This window comes from Corvus moneduloides, chromosome 7 (assembly GCF_009650955.1).
Source record: "Corvus moneduloides isolate bCorMon1 chromosome 7, bCorMon1.pri, whole genome shotgun sequence".
Classification (NCBI taxonomy): Eukaryota; Metazoa; Chordata; class Aves; order Passeriformes; family Corvidae; genus Corvus; species Corvus moneduloides.
The window spans coordinates 15,978,443-15,991,979 of NC_045482.1; the positions used below are offsets into that span (position 1 = coordinate 15,978,443).

Below are 13,537 nucleotides of genomic sequence, written 5' to 3' on the forward strand. Positions count from 1 at the left end.
GTATAGGGGTGATTTTCCAGACTGGGAAGATTGGAAGAAATCCTCTTGATACCAGTAACTAATTCTGGATACTACTTTAAAGTGCAAAGCTTCACTCAGGAATTCTTGCCATGTGTTGTTTACAAAGAAAGTGAGAGGTACCTACTGTGAATCAAGCAGATATAAATGCAAGTAATTCTGTGGAATTTAGGAGATATATTTGTATACTGCATATGTTTGCTGCATATACTTGCTGAAGAAGTTTGTAAGATGTAAAAAATTTGTAAATCTGCATAAAATTATTCCACACGATAGTATCCCATTAGCTTAACTGGGGTTTTTCAAGCCAGGGATGGAGAGATTCTATTAGGTCAGAAGTTCTCAGATTTGTAGTCTTTTACTGTATGCAAAGGGATATTTTTAAGTTACTGTATTTCAAGAGAGAATGTACAATATCTTGACTGTGTCAAAAAAGCATGTGTTTATTCTACACATGGCTATAACTTGATTCTTCTTCTACTGTGTTCATTTACAATCTGGTCATGCTTGATGGATACATTTTTGTCTGTTTTGTCATATATATTCCATTATGTGTTTATTTTGGCATTAGTCCTTTCCTTCTGCATTTGTTATAACACAAATGCAAGCATTTAAATAAAAGCATGAACATTAGGAATGAAAAATGAAAGGAATGAAAATGAGAGGGTTTTTTTTTAATGAAACTGCCTTGTACATATTTCAAAGAATGGACAATAATTTCTCGAATTTTTCACCTAGTTCTTTTTATTATTTAATTAGGTAACATCTTGGTATAAGAAAAACATCAGAGATTACTTTCAGAAGCAAAATTTAGGCTCATCACTATTGGAAAATGAAGAGTTACTTCAGGAGCTTGAAGAAATGGAAGTCAAAGTGAAAGTAAGAAATGCCATAATTGGTTGGCGAAGCAACTTTAAAAACGAGTAGCAAAATATGAACTTGGGCATTGAACAAGCACATATAGGAATAGACATTTTCTGTATGTACATGAGATATAGATCTCTACATGTCTGAATTATTTTAGTAATCTTACTCCTTTTAATGCAAGACCTCCATGTTTCTCAGATTTTTTTTTTCATTTAAAATTTTAAAAGCTACTGATAAGTTAAAAGAAGAATAACCCTTGATGTTGTTTAGTTAGTTTTTCAATGTAGTGATCAAGTTCCACACTGGTAATTTACATGTTAAACCCTGTGGCAAATAATAAAGAAAATTAATTTTATAGAATATTGCCAAATTTTAGTGTTTATGAAGGACAAAACCGCAGCCATTTCTACCGTAATTAATTGTCAGTGAACTGAATATGTGATTGGAAAAGGTATTTGCCCGTTTATTTCTTGTGACTAAAAGTAATTGAAAATGCTATTCTCATGGTTAATATCAGTTTTCCATAGAATAAATCTGTTACCACTGCTCATAAATGCAAGATGAGATTAAAGAAAATGTTGGTATGAGAAGAAAGGATCTTTGTATGAAATAAATTGCCTATATTTAGAACCTTTTTTAGGTAACTCAGTTGTGCTGTCCTCAGGTAAGTGCTGTTGCTGGGTCAGGATCATTCTCCATGATACCATTTTCATGCAATTGAATTTGGATAACCCGGATGACCAGGGAGACCTTTTTCATCCAAAACCGCTTCCAATAGAAGTAAATGCCTTTTAAAAGGTTATTGTGTTGGTCTTAACAGGCTTCTGATTGTTCACAGATCTGTTTCCTTGTAAGCTTTGTAGTTAAATGTCACATGCTTGCATGTTTGCATAATTAACAGTTAACTGCTTCAAGGCTGTCATGTAAACACAATACAATAATATTGCTAATGCTTCTCCCAGCAGCATGTCAGAAAACACTTATTTTTGTAAAAGGAAAATGGGAGTGTGAAGATAAATTCTTCTGAACTGACCTTCGGCACAAGAAAAGCAGATAAACCAGTAAATGAGTAAGCTGTGGGGTGTTTTCAGAGAGAGACACCCACAAAAATGGGTGTCCTAAAGCATTGCTGAATTTTTAGCCAAATAATCATTAACCTTCCCTGCATTTCATTTTCACAGGCTATTCTTGTAATTTGCTGTCTGAATTAGAAATTAGAGTGTAAGTGCAGAAAGGAGAACAATATGCATTTTCATTTTTTATAATAATCCTTTTCATGGTTGAGTATCTTGAAACTAACTTATAATAATAACACTTATTATTATAATTTCACCTAACAATTCTTCTCCCATGCATTATATAATAATGTATAGATCATTCATTACATTTTACTTAATTGACTTTTTTAAAATTAGGTCATTTAAAAGTGTTTAGCATTAAACATTTTTGTCACAAATCCATGTGAGTTATGATTTAGAATATGTTATTTCTAGCCTTCTGCTTTTCTTACTAGCAGCATGTTCTAGCAGAGGGAAATTAAATTCTTGAAGGGGATGTTACTGAGCATGTGGATTTTGCTTATGATGTGCAGAAGAGTGGTCAGGTTGCACGCTGCAAATGTAATTGAGAAAGCTGTGAATTATGGGGCTTTGAGAAAGCTGTGAATTATGGGGCTTTGTGCATTAGTTTTTGCAACACTAAACTGCAGATGTTGCAAACAGAATAAAGGAAAAACCTGTTCTAAAGTAGCGTAAATAAATCTTTTCAAGTAACTTTTCATATATGTACTGTAGCTCAGAGCAAAATGTTTTTGTGTAGTAGCCATGCAGAGCAAATTTTAGTGTTCTCACAGGGAGTAAGAAAGTGGAAAGTTCCAATGTCTGAACTGTTTCACACAACATGTTTATTTACCTATATTATTGCATTAGGCTGAACAGGAGAAAGTGTTTCTTAACTTGTTCAGAGGCCAGCCTAAGAAGGATTTACAGACTTAGTATCTAATTTATGGGACTGGGCTGGGAGGAGTAAGGAGAGAGATTCATTATTATTATTATGTTCTCAAGCTGGTGTCTTATGTTGAACTTCACCTTGCTAAGAGGTAAAACCCCTGAAAACATTATCACTGACTTGTAAAATTATTAAGACCAAAAATAAACCCAAGAAATTGTAATTGGGGAAAAAGGCCCTCAACCCTCACAAACTTTAAAAGGACCCTCCTGCCTCCACTCCTGCAAGGACTTTCCCAGTTCCCCCCACCTAGTGCCACCAAGATTTGAGAGAAGAGACATATTTAGGAACTCATGTTTCAATAAAGACATCTGCTGGCACTGCTGCACTGATTACCTGCTTGCTGTTACATTTCTATGTGCATTGAAGGTGCTTGACATGGTAAAGAAGAACTGCTAGCACCACTTTGTGGCCAAATAATTTTTAACATATCTCAGCAATTTTCTGGGGGGTGACAGACTTTGAATTACTTTTTCCTCTTTGTGCATGTTGTTTTTATCAGCTCACTGTTAAATACACTTCTACAGCCATTCACTGAACTTTTCAAAAGACACATCATATGGTAATTGTCATAGCAGCTCACACTCAGTTGTGTAAGTGCCCCCTATTTCATTTGTAATTTGAGGGAATAATATGATTATGTTTTTAATTATACTGCAACGTAGTTTCTGAAAGCATTTCAAGTATTCACAAGGACTAAATTACCAATGTACTGATGTATGCAACAAATCAATGGCAGGAAGATTTGGGGCTCAGAAAAAGTTCAGTTGTGAACATTTTTGCTTATGGGATAATAAGGTAATTTATCACACATTCTGAAAAATACAGACTTTTATGTTTAATTGACTTATAGTTTAAATGCTGCTTTATCTAATACATGCATCATGATCTGAAGTCAAAGCTTTCTAAGCTTGACCCTAGAACATTCCAGTGAAAAGGCTTTTACACTATTTCTCAGGTTTTAATTCAAAGTCCGGAAGGTTTACTGTATAGACAGAAATGTCCGTTTATCCCACAATAATTGTTTAATAAAAATATAAATTTGTAGGTATTTCTGCATTTCCCCCCCGCCCCAGACTTGTGCTGGATACTTTAGAAGGCAGAAAATTTTCAGGACTTTTACTTAAAGCTAAAATATTTTTAATTCACCAGTTTTAGCACTCTTGAAAAATACCTGTTTAATCAAGGAACCTAGAAAGAACTCATTTTCCTTGCCAAATGGAATAGTGAAAGCAGGTTTTTAAAAGACTTTCTAGAGTGAAGAAAAGAATAGTGACAAGAGCTACGGAGACACATTCAATGTGTCTTTAATATGTCAGAGGAATTCACAAGCATCTCCTGATAAATTGAAAAGTCAATGTAATAGTAGATTGTGTGTTCCTTTCAAGGAAAATGAGTAAGAAATATGTTAATGCTGACTGGCAGAGTGTTATGAATTTAGTATGTTGAGGTCTGATGAACAGAAGAAACTAAGATTTTTCCACTGAGTTTTTATGTCCTGTTGATGGAAAGCCTATGCTTTTTATGTGTAGAAACATTTCCTTATAAATAGAAAGCTGAAAATGAATTTGTCACTAGCTATTTTATAGAAAATTTAACCAAGTTTGAGGAATGTTTAAACAGGATAGCAAATGAGTCTAACCAAATTTAATACCCTCAGAGAATGTGTAAAGTTGTAATGTTTGTGGAATGTCTTAAAATATAAATTACTATAATAAATGGGGGTTTTGAGCTTGTGTGAAAATTCAGAGAAGAGCCTTGACTCAATATAAACTAGGCAGAGTTTAATATCTGCTTTAAGATCACGTAAAAGCTGCTGTTGGCATCTTGTACCAAACAAATTTATGAATTTTGTTACAACGATACACTCTTACAGGGAATAATTTCACTGTAAGTTGAGTTATTTTCCTATAATTAGTCTTGCCTGCTGTAATTGTGATTTAGACATTGTAATACACTGGAACAATTCAGAACTTTTGTTTTTCTGTATTTGCTTCTAAGCTAATTATGGACAGTTTTTATATTATGGACTTGCATTAACGTGCATTTTTCATTCTTGCATGAAATATTATTTTTTAATTATTATACAGATAGAACATAATAGCAAAATGAGGATTCACATATTCAACTGCACTTTCTTTGCCTTTTTTGTGGCAAATTATTATTAGTCACAGTTAAAAGCTCCCAGCTTCAGGGTTGTATTCTAATTGTCATTAATATCTGTGTGTTTAAATGTAAGTAAAATTTCTATTAAAATCTGACCATGCAATTCATACCAGTCACTCAAGCTGCAAGTATTGGAAGATTACAATATTATGATGCTGATATAATTGGAAATCAAGTCAGTTAAGCTGTGTGTATGGGGACACCTCCTTACTATTTTTTTCTCCCCAAGATAAATTCTTCAGGTAAAAAGGAACAAATACAACACAGTAGACTCTTATTATCCCTAAAATCCTCACTCTTGCTTAATATTGCTTACGATAGAATGACAAACACAGGGTTTTATGAAAGGGGAATTGTGCATTAAATAATACAGTGCAGGGTTTCACTTAATTAAAAGTACAGGCTGAAGATTATTGCATCCAGAGGTTGGTAATGGTTATTATTTTAATTTGAAAAAGAAACTTTAAAAATTAGAAAGATTTTGCTATAGCTGCTTATCAGTAATAGACAAAATTTTTTAAAAAATTGTTTTTACTGTGCCCAGGATAAATCTCTTTTTAGTAGAAAGCTGACAGTACCCAATTCAAGTCTTCAAGATATATGGGGGATATTTTTGGCGGGTTTTCTTGAGAAAGTGGAGCAACTTCATTGCAGGATATTCTAAAACAGCAGTATTTTAACAAGCATAGAAGGAAATTCAGTGGGCAGTATTTGGCCATCAGGTGCTTGTTTGGGGAACACATGAACTTGAAAAATCTCTGAGAAGGTTTTTCCTCCAGGTTCCCTTACGGAAGGAAAGAAGAGTTAGAATGAGTGAGACAAGTTTGCATCTCTGTAGGCATACAGTGCAGATATACTGAAGCACAACCAGAACACATCTTTCCTTTTCAAAATGAAGCAAAGCTAGGTTTCTTGAAATATGTGGAATTAGTTTCCTTACTACAGCTCTTAAATTCGGATTGAAACATTTTAAGGCTATTGAGTTCTTTTTATGCTGACTTTTTTTTTTTTAATTGGTAATACTATAACAAAAGTTAAAAACAAAAGTAGATATAATATGAGAAAAACTAAATAAAACATTAATGTAGATCTATAGATTTTTACAGTTGCTTAGGCTTTCCATGGCAGAAAGGTAAGAGTGTTCACCACAGTGGAGAAATGACTTACAAATCTAGCAGGATTGTCATAATTTTCCTGTTCCTATTCATCATGTTTTCATGATAAAGGGATATGCAGCACTGCACAAAAAAAAAAAAAAATACTGTTCAAATAAAGCTGTAATCTGAGACATTTCTGCTAGTTCAGTAAAGGTATTATCATTCCTTTTATGTTTGATGTAATGAAGGCTTTTAAAAATTTTTCCTTCACAAAAAGCTTACTTAATACCTAAATAATCTCTAGCATCCTTTTAAATTGGTTTTAATTTAATGCAAATTTGCTTGTTAAAATCTTGGTTAGCATCTCTTTTATAATTTTAATTGTGCATAATTTTTTTGATTGACTTTGCTGAATTTTTTGTCTCTTGTTATATCTTGCAACAGTTAATACCATAGATTAATTCACACTGAAAGGTTCATCACTTAGTATACCTTGGCAGTTGTGCTTCTGAGTGAGATGAAAGGTATTTTTATATAAATTATGGTTTTGAGACTACCCATGTTCAAGTCAAGACCATACAGCCATGGTCTGAATGCATGCGCTTTCTATGTTTGGACGTGGTTTTCATTGACCTGTGAGTAGTGCTAGACCTTTTTCCTGACTTGTTCTGGTTAATCTAGAATACAGGAAGGAAAGCAGTCCTTTCCACTGGACTTGCCATGCATGATTTAAGCTTGCTGGGAAATGGATACGTTGGAAATTCTAGGATACCTCTCTAATGTTAGTTTTTGAACCAGATCCAATAGGGATCTGGGAGAGATCCCTAGGATCTCTAGGGAGAGAACAGCATCTCTTGAAGAAGAGTACGTAAAATAAGTTTCTGATCTTTTTGAACCAGTGTTTTTTACCATACCAGTTCGTATCAAAACAATGAACAATGTCAGATAAAGAATGCACTGAACTACAGAGACCAAAATAGGTCTAGTACTGCTTACTGTACTTCAGAGAAGGATAAAGCAGTAAGGGATTTAGAATTGCGGCTGTTTGGGAAAGATCTATGAAGAAACCAGATTGCTTCTTTCTGGAGAACTTCCAAAACCTGCAACTTTCACTAGAAATATTTTCACTAAAAAGAAATGACAAATGTGAAGTCCATGTTTTAAGCATGCTGAAAATAGTGAGCCTACCCTGTATCCTTGTTGTGCCATGTGTAGACTTAAGAGTGTTTTAATGAAAAAATTCTAATTTAAAAATACTTTTCTGTTTGCTTTACTAGACATTTGATACAAATCCATGGAAAAAAGTGCTAAATTAATGCCAAAAAGTTTCCTCTATTATTTAATCAATTACCAGAAAAAGGGGAGGGAATGTATTACCTAAGGCATAGGAAAGTGCAGTGTAGTATCAGACTCTCCTTTTGCTTTGAACAGTATAATGAGTCACTGATTTTAAGTGGACAAGTATAGCAGTAATAAAGTACAATGTAACAGTTTTACTACTTTATAGTTTCCTTTATAGAAACACAGGGGGGGAAAAAAAAAAAGCAGCAACCAAGGCAGTAGTTGCAGGTGAAATGGTATTTTTCTCTTGACTCTTTCCAAGTAAATATCATTTCCTTTTGGGCTGTTTAGTCTGATACATCTTCAATACTTCTTTATAACCTAAAGATGATAGGGGTGAATATTTTAACAGCAATCGTCACAGGGGGTGAAAGTTTTCTAGATGAAATTTTAATCCCTAAAGTTGATATATATTTGGGTCACTACAGTAGAAGCACAAGTCAGTTCCGTGTGAATAGCTGAATAAAGAAAAAGGAGTGAAACAGGTAGTTAGTTCTAACTAACTAAATGTGCTTCCATGTGGTGCAATGTCGACCAAATATTTGTATGCAAACTTGTACTGATTCAACAGAATCCATTTTAAAACATCGTAGTTTTAATGTACCTGGCTCAATTGTCAGAAATGTTTCTGACTCTACGGTTTGAAATTCTGAAGTGTGATCTCCCTTTTTTCGTTCTGTCACTGCCTCTAGAAAGGTTCATGATCAGATAATGCCAGAGGCATTCTTTGAGTGGATTTAGGATCTTGTGTAGGAAATCAGGGTAACTGTACAATGGAGGATGTCGAGGATGATGGAACATCCTGCTGTAAGGGAGGGTCATTTGATTGAAGTGATTGCCAGACAGCTCTTAGCAGAAATTGTCTCACTGCAAGTTGCTGTTACCTAGGCAGTATTTTAATTTGTTCTTGATTAAATAGGTGGGCTTAAGGGCTGTTTGCCGCGAGAGTGTGGCCATGCCAGGAGGTTTCTGGTCTTTGTTATCCAGACCATTTTTCCCAGCAGACACCTTAGTAACTGCTGCTTCTGCCTGTGAAACTGTGTCAAAGAGTGTAGAATGCCACTGCTGAAAGCTCTTATCACTAAACCCATGATTTTCTGGGAAACGTCTCAGAGTAGAAATATTGTTTTAAATCATGATAGCTTTCATGCCTACAACAATCTGCATTTTGCAATGCATTTATTATTATCATGCAGTATATTACTTTTCTATGTGTAATTGATTAAAGTGAATTTTTTCCCATTAGGAATGGAATTACACTGTGGAACAATTGGAAGGTGAAGCATTTAGGATCTTGCTTTCAGAGGACTATACAGAAAAAGAACATCTAAAGCTTTCAAATCAGAAAATCTGTCTGTTGCAAGAAGAAGTGTCCTTCCATATGGAAGAAAGGAAAGCCCTGCTGCAAGAGGCCAATGACTTTTTTCATGCTGCTGGCAAGGTTGGTAAGAAGCCAAGTCTGTAATAATAATCTGATAATAAAAATATTAGTGTGCTCTTGAAGGCTGGTGTATGTGGGATTATGCAAACAGTTGGCTAAACAATTCGAAGTGGAAAGTTACAAATTCAATTACTCTTTTTATATTAGTTTTTGCCTCAAACTTCTATCCAATATGGCAAATCCATTAAAATTTTTTTTCCCTTTTTTTTTTCCCCTTTAAGTATCTTGAGAAAAGCGCTTGCTTTCCAAAATTAAGTATTTGGGAAACATTTATTTGCCAAAAATTGGGCTTTAAGATCCTGAGCTTTGCCATGATGGCTTAAAGCTGTATGAAGACACAGGAACTCCTGTGAAATACCCAAAATGTTACATGCTAGTGTGGACACCAGAAACAATGTCTATACTTACAGTGGTCTCCACAGGGGCTAATTATAATCATTATTATTAGTAATGCAACCTTATTTCCAAAATCTTTCTGTTAGAAGACTATTCAGAAAAGTTTATATTATAAGGTGTCCAAAGAACAAATGGTATTTTTGTATTATTTTCCAGGTATATTTTTTTCAGATCGTTTATAGAAATTTTAAAACCAGATCGTTTCCAAGGAGAGTTCCAACAAAGAACTATTGATAACATATGCTTTTCTTTTTTCTTCAGGTACTTGATGGTCTTGAAAGTATTGAGAATTACCGTAAAATCTCTATTTCAGAAGGCTTACATTTACCTATATTGACTCTGAAGTACAAGGAATTGCAGGAAGCAATTAAAGGTTGCACAGCAACTACCATGCAAAAGGGACGAACTTTAGTTAATAAAGCAGATTCTCGCAGGTATTCCCTCCATTTTTGTGTATCTGCTGCGGTTCTCCATATGTCTATGTCTTCTTTATAACTCAGCTAGTTAGAATCAAATTGCATTTAGAGCCAGAGTAGTTTACTAAGTAGGTAGGCATTTAAGGACCCAGTGCTTCTGCCATATTTCTCTGGTGGTATTTGTATGAAATGATCTCTTACAGAAAAATTTTTGGGAATGATACTTGTCAGAGTGGTGTCAAACAATGATATTGGTATAATTGGGTCATTGGATAATTGGTATGATAGGGCAGAACTCAGAATCAATGGTTTAGTTAACGTTTAGGAAAAGTAAATGTATGGAAGTGACAATTAAAATATAGATAGTTATGAGCATTCTCTGCTGCCCACTGTACCCCTTTTAGACCTTTTTGAAAGCCAGAGTTACAGCAGTTATTAACGTGAATTGATGAAGATAAAAATGGAGATAAAACCCTGTGCAGAAAATGTGGAAATTTCTCTGCATTTTAGTAGTTTTAGTTAATAAATAAATACCTCTTATTCTTCCAAAGTTTTTGTTAATTACAGTGATCATGCACTTCATGTGTGTGATTTTTACAGTGTTGGAAAAGGTTAAAATCAGTCCCAGTGGCTTAATATCTCCTACTTTTCAGGAAGTCTTAGTAGGAGGTTGGTGCTATAAGAGTGAAGACTGTTTGTGCTAATGAGTTCTACTTCAAAGACAGAGCAGATGACTATGACTGATGGTTTTCTACTGGTCAGCTCAGCTCTAACTTTCCATTATATGCTTATGTCCTTAGTTATTAATTGCATTTCAACACAACAACTGAAAGCATGTAAGATTTATGATTTATGATTTTAAATTAATCTCATGATCCTGCAAAAAATTTCATCTAAAGGTCCTTCACCCATTAACTCCAGATGTAATTGTCTTGAACCTAGCAATGGGATGAAATCGAAAATTCCAGTAGAAAGTTGTTTTGGAAACACAATGTTTTTACAGCTGTTGTTACTGCTTCCTAACATTTTAATGAAATATAATAGAAAGGGATTTTCCTCAGTGAAACTTTGATTTATAAACCAGCCATAATTTCAGAATGCATGCTGCTGTTCTCCAGGGCTTTATTTTCTGCACACATTGCCTCTACAGAAGCAGCTGTTGGGTTTCAAAATGTCTGCACAGCATTAATTAATGTTGGGAATGCTAAAGACCTTAGTAGAGAATGAATCTCTAAAATGGCAAGTCATTAATTTTCTTTCTTCCTTGTTAAGAGTTTTTAAAAAAACATTTAAACAGTGCAAGACATCAGTGGTATATTAAGATATCTACAGTTGAAATAAAAAGAATGGGGTGAATTTTTCAAAACAACCCTATTAGTAATTTCTTATAAAACTTCAATAAAACCAAGTAATGCTACAGGTGTATCTCCTGTATGCCAAAGTGTTGGTCAGGATTTTCTATAAATAAATAGAAGTTAGATTTCTGCTTAGAAGACATTATAATCTTAAGAAAAGTAAAGCTTTACATCTGAAGCAGCAGTGATTTAGAGAGGGAAGGTAAAACTTCATAGGCAATCTAACTAGAAATGTGTTTTGCTGCTTCTAAAGAACAGTGAAAAAATCCAGGCTTTAAAATGTCTACTTGCATTATAAAAAGAAATAAGTCCCTTTATAAGAAAGCAAACACAAAATATCATGGCTTTTCAGTTTTTTCCCTGTTGCCTTCAGGCCTCATTGCCTGAATGTAATGAATTTGCAATACACCTCAGCACATAGTGCTCGTACTTCTGTGCAAGTGTAACACTTAACATTCCTAGGCATGGGCTTGAGGATTACAATCATGGAATAATTTAAGCTGGCAGGTAACTCTGGAGGTCATTTGGTGCAATCCCTTGCTCAAAACCTGTCTGGTTAGGTTGCTCAGGACCGAGTTTTGACTATGTCCAAGGATGGAAATTCCACAATCTCTCTGGGCAATCTGTGCTGTTGTTTAAGCACTCTTTTTGGGAAACATGTTTTTCTTACTCCTATCCAGAGCTTCTGTTGCTGCAACTTGTGAGCGTTTTGTCTTGTCCTATTGCTGTACACCTCTGAAGAGACTCTGATCCTCTCTTTATATATATAATGTCCTACTTTCAAATCTTCTTGAGGCATGTTGCAAACTTATACTAAAAGACTGTTTCTTTGAAATAATTTGAAATATGAAAATAATGAAATTCATTATTTGAAATAATGAATAAATGAAAATGCTGAAAATATTCATATTGAAAGATGAATAGATGGTAGAAAAGTGACAGAGGAAAGTTCTTGTAAACCCAGAGTGCTTCACAATTAAAATATTGGTAAGGCTGATTTTTAAGCTCTCATATTTTTAAATTAAAACCAGCTAGAAAAACAGGAGCAAAAATTTCTATGTATTAATTATAAAAATATACAAGCAATAAGTTTTGCCTACTAAGAAAATCCTTGTTACTTTGCCAGCCAATTGGCTTGCCTATGAGTATAAGAACTGTCTTTATTTTACTGCTGGTTTAAATATACTGTATTGAATCATAACAAACCAATGATACTTTCAAAGGCTTTATCGAGATGTGTATTATCCTTTTCAAAACCCATAAATCTTGTTCTCTTACTGCTTTTTTAAAATGAGTAGTGCTAGTAGCTGTTTTTAAACATACCTCTTTTTAAGGAGAACTGAAATAGAGGAATGACATTTTTAGAATTTAAGATTAAAGCAGAAACTAAGAGGTTTCTAGTTTTTGAAAGAGTAACTTAAAAAGTTTGAAATCACCTACTTCCTGAAAAGAACTTAAAATTTGGGTTCTCTTTTTGTCAAACTCTTGGATAAAATTCAAATTATGTACTAACACCATACTTTATATTAGTAATGTAGACTAATATTTTTCTTTGAGGTTACAGAATTTAACTCTGAGCCTTATCTGAAGAAAATTTCCCTCAATACTAGAGGACAAAGTAAGAAACCTAGAATAAGCATCTATATTAACAAAAGTTTCTGAAGAAACTAAAGTAATGAAAAACTTATTTTAAACATGTCTGTTTAAAAAAATTCTTACGATGAATAAATCTAAGTAGTAAATAAGTTGATATGAATGTGTGCATGGGGGGAAGTTATATCAAAACTTCAACTCTTAATTGTATGAGGTAACTTCTTTACAGTCTAAAGTGGACTGCTTCAAATATTCCAATTCTGAATTGCTTCCCTAATATTGTCTTTTAACTTCAAAGGCAAGCCGTTGTTTTGTAAATTGGTGTGATTTTTTCTTCAGTTGAAACAGCACCTTTAAGGAAAGGTTGACTTAGAATGTATATAACATTCTTTTTTCAACTACTGTAAAAACACTGAAATATATGAGAATCCAAAGAAAACATTCTTTTAAAAGTACAACTGGTATGCCATATATTTTCTCTTTTAAGCTCTTCCATTTGTCATTTTAGTTTTTAAATAGTATAGCTAGAGTGAGAAGTGAAATGAGCTATTTCTCAGTGAATCAGGTTATGTGTCTTGTGAGAATTAATGTAACTGTCTTGTAAATCTACTTTAGGCGCTGGTGACAAATGATTTTTTTGGAAACATCATTCCTGTGTTTTACTAATTATCAATTTTATTTGGATTAATTTTCATATTTCTCTTGGTTATTTTTCCTCTAAGGGTAACAGTTTAAAATTCGTAAGTTACTCATCGTACAAATCAAAAGAAAGAAAGTGTTGGATTTGTTTAAAATCATAGTCATCCTCTATGTTGAGCAAAAAAAAAAGGAAATAAATGA

At 33.6% G+C, this 13,537-nt stretch overlaps 1 protein-coding gene across 4 annotated transcripts in view; it reads left to right on the plus strand.

Moving 5' to 3' along the window:
- The window catches only part of CCDC141 (coiled-coil domain containing 141), a 71,442-nt gene that overhangs the window by 21,014 nt on the left and 36,891 nt on the right, over positions 1-13,537 (plus strand). For all 4 annotated transcript variants that reach the window (XM_032115186.1, XM_032115184.1, XM_032115187.1 and 1 more), the window contains exons 7-9: positions 778-897; positions 8,743-8,937; positions 9,595-9,767. In XM_032115186.1, coding sequence (XP_031971077.1) covers positions 778-897; positions 8,743-8,937; positions 9,595-9,767 — 488 coding nt within the window. The remainder of the gene's footprint in view (positions 1-777; positions 898-8,742; positions 8,938-9,594; positions 9,768-13,537) is intronic.